Source organism: Pelecanus crispus, chromosome 1, assembly GCF_030463565.1.
Source record: "Pelecanus crispus isolate bPelCri1 chromosome 1, bPelCri1.pri, whole genome shotgun sequence".
Classification (NCBI taxonomy): Eukaryota; Metazoa; Chordata; class Aves; order Pelecaniformes; family Pelecanidae; genus Pelecanus; species Pelecanus crispus.
Genome location: NC_134643.1, coordinates 195857381 through 195867524, shown reverse-complemented (window position 1 = coordinate 195867524; position 10144 = coordinate 195857381). Strand labels below are relative to the sequence as shown.

The 10144-nt window shown below is 44.6% G+C and overlaps 1 protein-coding gene across 6 annotated transcripts in view; it reads right to left on the bottom strand.

Moving 5' to 3' along the window:
• The window catches only part of PHF11 (PHD finger protein 11), a 42119-nt gene that overhangs the window by 12616 nt on the left and 19359 nt on the right, over positions 1-10144 (bottom strand). For 5 of the 6 annotated variants that reach the window (XM_075705333.1, XM_075705298.1, XM_075705290.1 and 2 more), the window contains 3 exons: positions 9071-9193; positions 7817-7888; positions 1677-2574 (listed from right to left, as the gene is read on the bottom strand). In XM_075705333.1, the coding sequence (XP_075561448.1) occupies positions 2435-2574; positions 7817-7888; positions 9071-9193 (335 nt within the window). In that variant the 3' untranslated portion in view covers positions 1677-2434. Of the gene's footprint in view, positions 1-1676; positions 2575-7816; positions 7889-9070; positions 9194-10144 lie in introns of those variants that run through there. The other variant, XM_075705308.1, reaches the window with a different exon arrangement.

The window sequence follows — 10144 nt, the reverse complement described above, 5'->3', positions numbered from 1 at the left end:
ACCTGAGCCACTGAATAGCGTCACTTAAATCATTCGCTCCCTGGGATTATAGCAAAGCAAATGGCATGGATCTCTCTTACTGCGTTTGCATGACTGTGAATGAATTTGCCATTTGCTGAGTGTAATTAACCAAGCGTATTCGGTGCTTAGAAGAGTGTGCAAAAATCATATGTCCTCAAAGTCTATGCAAGTGACTTGGAAGAAAGGGGTAACTAGCAAGTCTAAATGGATGTAAATATCTATATTTGGGTATAACTTACTATGTTGTAATGTGTACTTTGTGTAATCTGTTCAAGCAATATTTATAATGATTAATGGCAAAAATTCCCTCTTTGGTGACTTCAGATTACACTGGTTCCCCTGGAGGGGAAGGGAGACACTGTTCTGAAAGTGGGAGTTTTGCATTTAAGTGTTGTATAAATTCAAACTACATGTAATAAAATTCTTTTTCTTTTGTACCTGTTCGCTCGCATACTTCTTTGGTCTTTGACGAAAAGTGCAAGCTTTTTGTGTTAAATACAGCATATAAGTTGCTTTATTTAAACCCCCCCTGAAAACCCAAAACCAAACCAACTGTGCAGACCATGTGTTCCTGAATCTTACTGATTTCACTGTGCTTGACAAATAGCTGTTGTCTCAATTTCAGAAAACAGCAAATTTATTCATAGGCATTAATTTAGACCCCCAGTGATCACTATCTATGCGTCTGATTATTTTCCACCAGTGAGTCTGTATGTGACTGTAACCTCAGAGCAGGTGTGTATGGACATGCACGCCTACTATCTTTATTGTGCACTTTTAAGGTGCCAGGGTAGAGCAGAGAAGTTTGAAGTGTAGGTTACAACTACAGGTCTAATTTGGAGGTTATGACTTTGCCAAGTTTTGCAAAACCTAGAATTTTGTATTGGTGCTAGAGGCAGGGAGCTGCTGTAGCATGATGTTGGGAGTTCAGTCTAGGACAAAAAGGCTTCCAAATGTCATAAATGTTTCTAATAAATAACTTGTTTTGGATGGCAAACTAGACTAAAGGTCTGGCTTGGCAGGGGGGCGGAACAGAAGAGCATGGACCTGGCCTCTAAACTGCGCTTAGAGTCAATTACTTGACTGCTTGTCAGTAATTAAGAGTGCTGCTACAAGGAAAAAGAGCTCATGGGAGTTGTATAGCACTTCCATGACAGGGGATTTGCATCTTTCTTTGTTCCCTGGTAACAGCTAAATCTGTGCTCCATGTTAATACACTTTTGTTTTAGCTGTGAGTAGGGCTTGAGTCCTGGGCTGCGTTTCCAGTCCTGGAGAGCCAGCAGGCCTGCACTGTATAAGCAAGCAAAAAAGAAAGAGCAGTGTTTTGTTCTAGCGGGGGCAGCCAACAGTTCTAGCCCCAAGAGCTTATGTTTTGAACGGCGTTATTCTGTGCTCTCTGATCTCCACCTTCTTACAGAACAAGCACAAGTTACAAATTTTTTTTACAGCTCACGGAATGCGTACAGCTGGTTTAACAGGATGGTACTGCAGCCTGCTGGGACACATGGTGTTTGACAGGGTCATCAGGCAACAGACGGCTCTGCTGGCTCCTGCTAGGCCTGGTGGAGTTAAACCACGGTGTAAGAGCACGCCCCCTCCTCAGCCACGTCCCATGCAGCATGACTAAACACACAGCTTTCTTAAAAACGCTTTATTTTGTTAACTTACCCTTTTGTAGCTAAACAATGCTTTTCTGTATTCAAATAATTTTTTTTTTTAAGACAAACACATGGAAGTCAGTTCCTTTCTTAATTGAGAAAGGCAGATACAGTCCATTGGTTGATCCATTTTACGTTGTACATGTTGTTTTAGAGTATGATGCCCAACCGTTTCTGGTCTGCCTGCAAACACTGTTCCACCACTGCCATTACAGCAGAACTAGCTCTAGATTAAGCAGTCAATCAAGAATCATTTAATTAAAACCCCAGATTCCTGTTTACAATTCAGAAGGCTTCTTTGAGTGCAAGTTCTGCTAATTTGTCATCTTTGGAAAGCCAAAGCAGCAATGCGATCCTCAGCACATCGCTGTCTAGATGCAGACAGGGAAGCAGCTACTGCGCACAGTCAGAGGAGGGCTCCTACAGTTAAAGTGACCATAAAAAGTGCTCTGTGGCAGCTGATGCTCCCTTGTCTGTCTTTGAGAAAAAAGTCTTCGTTGGAGGGTTTTGTTGAGCTTTAACAAAAGCTAAATTTGGTATATAACGCTCATTGATCCATGGTAAAATTTAAAGAAAGGGACAACTTAAAAATCTTGCAACAGTGAGGTATAAAGATGAGTAAAACAGCCAGTTCTTGCTTGTGTCCCTATCTTGGGGGGGAGGGGGGAATTACTTAGACACAGACCAGACGTGCTCTATGGTTTCTATCATTAGAAAATCCTAAATATTGACACCATTACAGACAGACTATGGGGCTAGTCGGACACTGTACTAGATGTACTAGCTGTGTTCTCCGGGGTAGGAAGGACGACTTCTTTTAAGTCCTGGAGTAGCTCAATCTTGTTATCCAGTCTTTTCCTGCTTTCCAGAAGTTCCTGGATTTTTTCCTCTGTTCCTATTATGAAAAAGGAAGGGATAAAAGCTTTTATTCATACATAACTATTATTAATTTAAAATACATGTTATATATGCGTTAACACTGCAGGGACTACTGGTGCTTAGCTTAGCCTACCATACGACCTCGGCCCTTGTGAAGCGAAGGCTTCAGCCTAACGCCCCGTACGCTTGGTCCCTCTGTTAAGAGACGGACTGCGCCCCGTGAAAGGGACTCACTCACATCAAAGCATCGAAAGAAAACGCAAAGCACTGGAGTTACATACTTTGGCATCCATATACTGCGATCTCAAAACCAGCTACGTTATAGATTTAATTTAAACCATCACAGCAAACGTAAAAGTTATTAGCTTGGTTACTAACCCTATGTTATTTTGCATACGAGCTTTAACAGTTCCATTTTCAGAATCCACTCATATGGGGACTCCTCCAATAAAGATGCATTTTAAATCCTTAAAGATTACATCTCTGGATTACACACTTAGAGCAAATTTACAAGCCTAATGGATTTTAGCCAACAACAACAAAATTAAACCTAGAAAGAGATGGCTTGGACAACTGCATTCAACAGCTAGATTCCCAAAAATATGACTCAAGAGCAGTTAATGTTCCTGCTCCTGGCAAAACAGTTATTGCCAGTACGCTGATGGGATTAACCAAACTCTCTGCCTTATTTGCAAAGCCCTGCCCAGCTGGGTTCCTGCTTCTCTCTGCTGCTTCCGTTTTCCTAACGTTAAAGAAACCGGCCAGAGCTCGGTAATGGGTGTCACTAGAATTTGGGAACATATCATTATACTGTTAACTGTAAGTTTTAAATGAAGCCCCCGCTTTGTTCAGTAACAAAAGATGCAGACATGTTGGTCACCTCCGAGTAGCAAAGTTAGTCAGTGAACAACGTTTTCCTCACAGTGTGTGAGAATACCAGAGTTAAGGTTTTAGTGAGAAGCAAAATGTATTTTTCTCTTTTTTGAGGGGAAGACATTGAAGGAGGCCTCCAAAGTGGTAATGGGTAGAGTGGGGAGAGCAGACATTTAGCCCTGTTCATTCCAAATTATAGAGTCTGAACCATCTTTAACTGTGATTTTTTTTTAAGAAAAAAAAAAAAAAAAGCAAGACTTTGGCCTTCTGCCTTCCCCCTGCTTCTTCCTCTTTGTTCAGAAAGCCCATCGCTGCTGCTGTTTGTGTGTATACGTGGAAGGTTAGGTAGGCGCACACACTTTTATAACGCATTTTTAAATACATTACCCAGTGAGGTTGAGCGTGGATGTTGGAAACGGGCAGCCAGAACGATGGCAGTGTCCACTACCTCTTGAAAATTCTGGGCAGCAGTTTGTTGAAGAGGGACTTGACGCCTCACCCTAGCTCTGACCGAAAAACCCCAGGGGACCCCTCTTCTCAAAAAAGGGTTCACAAAAGGCAGGTCCTGCTTGACCAACCTGATCTCCTTCTATGACCTGGTGACCCGCCTGGTAGATGATGGAAAGGCTGTGGATGTCATCTACCTCGACTTTAGCAAAGCTTTTGACACCGTCTCGCATAATATCCTCCTCGGGAAGCTGGCAGCTCACGGCTTAGACAGGCATACTCTTCGCTGGGTAAAGAACTGGTTGGGTGGCCGAGCCCAGAGAGTAGTGATAAATGGTGTTAAGTCCAGTTGGCGGCCGGTCACGAGCGGTGTTCCCCAGGGCTCTGTTTTAGGGCCAGTCTTGTTCAATATCTTTATCAATGATCTGGATGAGGGGATCGAGTGCACCCTCAGTAAGTTTGCAGACGACACCAAACTGGGCGGGAGTGTCGATCTGCTCGAGGGTGGGATGGGCCTGCAGAGGGACCTGGACAGACTGGATCGATGGGCCGTGGCCAGCTGGATGAGGTTCAACAAGGCCAAGTGCCAGGTCCTGCACTTCGGTCACAACAACCCCATGCAACGCTACAGGCTTGGGGAGGAGTGGCTGGAAAGCTGCCTGGCCGAAAAGGACCTGGGGGTGTTAGTAGATAGCCGGCTGAACATGAGCCAGCAGTGTGCCCAGGTGGCCAAGAAGGCCAACAGCATCCTGGCTTGTATCAGGAATGCTGTGGCCAGCAGGAGCAGGGAGGGGATTGTCCCCCTGTACTCGGCGCTGGTGAGGCCGCACCTGGAATACTGTGTCCAGTTTTGGGCCCCTCACTACAAGAAAGACATTGAGGTGCTGGAGCGTGTTCAGAGGCGGGCAACGAAGCTGGTGAAGGGTCTGGAGAACAAGTCTTATGAGGAGCGGCTGAGGGAACTGGGGTTGTTTAGCCTGGAAAAGAGGAGGCTGAGGGGAGACCTTATCGCTCTCTACAACTACCTGAAAGGAGGTTGTAGTGAGGTGGGTGTTGGTCTCTTCTCCCAAGTAGCTAGCGATAGGACAAGAGGAAATGGGCTTAAGCTGCGCCAGGGGAGGTTTAGACTGGAAATTAGGAAAAATTTCTTTACGGAAAGGGTGGTCAGGCATTGGAACAGGCTGCCCAGAGAGGTGGTGGAGTCACCATCCCTGGAGGCGTTTAAAAAACGGGTAGATGTGGCACTTCGGGATATGGTTTAGTCTGGTCTACCCTTGATTAGTCTAGAGTGGGCTTGGTAGTGTAGGTTAATGGTTGGACTGGATGATCTTAAAGGTCTTTTCCAACCTAGATGATTCTATGATTCTATGATTTTCCCTGCTTTCCCCTGCAGTCAGGTGCCGCGTCTCATCAGTGTCCCACCACAGCGTGGCCTCAACAGCTGACAAGACGGCAACGGAAATCGTCGCCTCCCTTGCTTGCCACAGGCAGCCTTTACGGCGCTTCCGTTTGGTATCAAGTCCATTATTTGGTTAAAAGAACTAGCAGGCACAGATTTGAAGAAGAAGCTGGAGATGTACACGTGGGAGCTGGAGAAAAAACTCTTAGAGAATATTTGGATATGAATTAATAAATTATCAGAAATAAACACAACAAAGAGCAAACATGACGACCGCGTCACTGCATTCAGCGTGGGGGTGACCTATGGGTGGAAGACGTACGGCCGTGTTTCTCTTCTTCCAAAAGGATGTGGCAGAAACAGCCCAGAGAACAATCAGAGATGGGAACACCTGGCCTAACGGGGCGCTTCCATAGGAAGGCAGGTAACAGATTGGGAACCTTCCACCTCATACAGGAGATGACCTAGAGGGAAAGAGTGTATATTTCTGTCAAATCAGGAACTGCCTGAGGAACGTGGACCTGGAATGGCTGCACTCGCTCTTCTGTAAGACAAGCGCTAATGGGCACTCACTGAGGGTACTGCACGACAGTTTTTAAAACAAAAGTCTCGCCGCCTTTGTCCGCACAACTAAATTGCAGAATTCACTGCTACAGATCCCCTGGAAACAAATGCTACCAAGGAGCAAAAAAGCAGACTGCTGACCTGCAGAAAGAGGAGATTAAAGCTGATCGACGCATCGCCGCCCCAAGCAGGACACACGGCAACAGAACAGAAAGCAAAACTAAAGGAAGTCACTTTTCCTTGGAGGAGAGAACAAGAATCTCCAACCTGGAATTTTGGAATCACCGATGAGGTGATAGCAGGTCCCATACGAAAAGTTTTAAATGCAGTCAAGTTTGCAGTAAAGCTGCGTGCTGCAATAGAACCGTTTATCCCTATATATAAAGGGATCTAAAAACACAGTATCAACAGTTACAGTTCAGAGTAACCTGGCTGTGCTGATGTGTAAGGCTTTAGAACAGGTTTTGCATGATGATCCCAGAAGTCAAATGAAAAAAGGGATTGAAGGTAAAGCATGTCAGATGACCCAAAATTATCAGTTCCAGGAAAAAGATCAAAAACCCCACAGTATGTATACTAGTCCCTCCTACACCATCAGAGAGACTTAGTAGCTAGAGCTTCGAAGACAGATTGAGACAGCAAAAAAGAAGGGGGGGTAGGGGGGGAGAAGAAAGCTATTTCCTTCCCTCCCTACAATTCCACGTGTAATTAACATTGTTATCATTCCTTTCTGACTTGTTCATTTTAAGAGCTCCTCCTGGATCAGTTTTGGAACCAACCTTGATGTGTGTTTTCATTATTGACCTTGAAATTAAAAGTAGGCTGATGGTATCAGGAAAGAAGATTGTGTGGTACAGGAAGAACTGAGCTGCTCAAGTAGTGGGGAATTAGAGAGGTGACAACTTTTACACGAGGATCACATGGTTGTGTGTACGGAGGTGCCAATATCAAGAATTTCTCCTGTAAGCCGAGAGGACGATGAAATAATTGATGCTGCTGTGAAAGAGCCAAGTTCGATCCAAGGTCACGTCACATGAGGAATTACGAGCGGAGACGTATCAATGCCCTCAGAGGAGGCACCAGTGGAACCTTGCGTCAGATAACTCTGCAACATCAGTCACTCCCATCTCCAAAAGAAGAATTTAAATGCAAGAACAGGAGACTAAAGAGAGGTCCTGGCCTTTTCAGTCGAGTGGAGGTGGAATGGGGGAAACAGCAAACATCCCCTTCACGTGCTGAACCTCAGCATTAGCTAATTAAAACCCATTTCCCTTTTCACAGGGATAAATTAAAGCAGAAGTTAGAACAAGGCTGCTAACTGTTAGCGAGGGAAATGGGAGCAAGAGACTTGCCTATCTGAAAAACAGTTTTAACCTCATTGCTTGCAATAGCTGAGACTGGAATCCAAGCCCCCCCGAGTTTTCTTCCACATGGGTGGTCCCAAGCGACGGCTCCTACCCTTGTTTTCATTTTGCTCTGTGAGCGCTCTCAGCTTGTTTTTCAAAGCATGTTACAATTGCCACCAGGTCAAGGTAAGTTCTGCTCATAGCATTTAATGCTCCTACCTGCAACACAACAGCCAGTCCGAGCAGCGTGCGTCAGACAGGAGCAAAGCTGTAACGCAGGCAAGCTGCTGAAGGCAGGCTGCGGAGCGGGAAGGGAAACAACCTGCAGAAGCAGGACAGGAGTGCACCCTGCGGGAGAGGGAAGTTCCTCTGGGGCGGAGACCCTCTCTCTGGTCTTTTTAAAGCTGTGGAACTGTGACTTGCCTCCCCCTTCAGGTCAGCCAGCCAGATCTGACATCCTGTATTTGTAAAGATTCAGGTAGTGATGGCTTTTATTCAATTATTTATATAATGTTGAGAAAAAAAATTCCTTGGAATTTTCCTTCTAGATGGTCATTTTATCAAAATGAATAACCTCAATGCCAAAAACCGTAACAACTGCTACTGCTCCGACAGCTTTTTTCACGTACCCGAATGAATATTTGTCAGTATGTTTTCAAACAGTCCACAGTCAAAGAGTGACATCACTGTCTCTTCATACTCTGGGGAAAGAAATAATTTGATTTAATATTACAGGGTAAAGGTCTACAGAACCCTCGTGTTAATGCACAGCCCTACATTAGAAGTAGCACAAACCAGTAATTATTTTATATCACACCGATTGCTTAAGGTTTTAAGATGTCTTCCTTCTCATACAGTCTACATTGAGAAAGAAGGATCAATTCTACTTCCTCTTGACAGACCACATGACACGTGGGACAGTGCCATCACTGTTCGATGTTAAAAACCAACCCAGAGTTATGCCTCAATTTCCTAAGTCAGGCTTTCAATGAAACAAAATACAACACCCTTACAGAGTTTGCATGACCTCGTTAAGACGTTTGCTTAGTGGTGAAAACCTTTGAACCCCTAACGTGTCCCAGGCTTCATTACTGTGTCTAGCAGCTGCTGTCATGTTACACATGAGCTGCTCGTGAGGAAGATTTAGCCAGGTGGGACATTTGACTTTCCATGCATGTGCTTCAGTTACTTTGCATAAATTAGCATTCTTTATCCAAAGGTATTATTCACAACTTTGTAAAGCTGGGAGGACAATAGGAGAGGAAGGTTTGGTATTCTCTCTTTTCACTGTGCTGTGGACAAAGCAACAGTAGAGTGGAATCCTCCAAGAACAAAACTGCTTCATACAAGCTGACCTTAAACCCAAAAAACCCCCAAATACACACTAACAATTGACATTAAAGTTCTAAGTAATCTTCCAAAGACTTAAAACGTACATAGTCAGGGATTTTCCCTCAAAAGACAGCGCTGATATTAACAGATAGTTGGTCACTCCGTGAAGCTGTAAGAACACCACAGACTTCCGATCCAAATAAAAACCTCCCGGTTCTCTTCAGGACCTCTCTCTTCTTCAGTGCCTGGGAGAAGAGGTCGGGCTGAGCCTGCCTATGCTCATGCCAGTGGGTAAAAGGTGGCTTCCAAAATTCAGCGTTAGAAGGCCTTACTAGAGCATGCCGAGTTGGCAGCTCTTCCCCTCTGCTGACACGGGTATACCAAAAAATACTCACTCTCCACCTGCTGCGCAGCTGCAGAAATAAGGCAGGACCCAGTTATTTGGCACTGAAGATTTGAGTATCCTCAGGAAGGTGACCCTGGGCCAAGTGCCAGGCATTCAGATCAGCATTCCTGCTCTGAGAGTGGCATCCCCCCATGGGTCTCCATACCTGTTTCTGAAGTGTTGTCATCCATCAGTTTTTCCTGTGCCAGGTGAAGTGTGTCCAGCATTTCTTCAAATATGTCATCCAGAAGCCCAGCTTGCTTGCATTTCCTAAGAAAGTCTATCCGGACTGTTAAAACACAAAAACACACGCTCTTATACAGAGGTGATCCTGACCACAGCTGCATGGGCTTCACTCGCTCACTTTAGAAATGCCAACTTTGATTAAAGTCCCCCTTCCAGTAACAAATACTTATGCAAATCCCTGGCTCCTCCAGCTACCCATTAAGCCCTTTTCAGCGGGAACAAAACCATGGTCAGGCAAACGTAAACACTGCGCCGAGTATAAAATTACCTAAGCTCTAGATTTGGCTTCATTCATCAAAAGCAAGTATCTCCACAACACTAAACGCACCATTCTTAAAGCCTCCTGATACCCCCAGTATAGGAAAGCAGGTGATCTGTCTTGCTTTTTTTCCTTCTGATCCTTATGACCACACTGTGGACTGAACGAACAGGCTAAAGGACAGAAAACAGTGCAAGAAGTGAAGTGGTATTGGATAACTCGCTTTTACTCCAAGCGATCCAGGTATTAAACTTGTTTATTACAGCCTATTTTATATGCCTACTTTGTCAGATTTGGATTACTAGGGAAGTAACTACCTATTTTTTCTTCATCTCAGAGCAGCAGGTCAGTGACAGGTTTCAGTAAGATTAATTCAATGGGCTGCTCAAAAGGGAAGAGCTACCAGACAGCTCACAGAAGTCTGCCAGTCTCCATTAAAAACAACGTTATTTTTTTCTGGAGACATTTGTGAGAAAAGAAATGCTGTTTCACTTACACTAGATGCCCTTCAAGTATTCCAGGATTCTTTACAGGTTCCCTGTTCTTCATAGTGGCAGTAAAAATTCAGAAAAAAACATTAGGCAGCCACCTACTGTTACTGTACTGTGCCCATGTACTAAACATAGCCATGGGAAGGTGAATTATCATCACTGACACCTTCCAAACTTCCAAGCGACAGCGTAATCCCGACAAGCAATTGCAGCAGGACTTTTGGGGTAATATGAAAACTGGGGA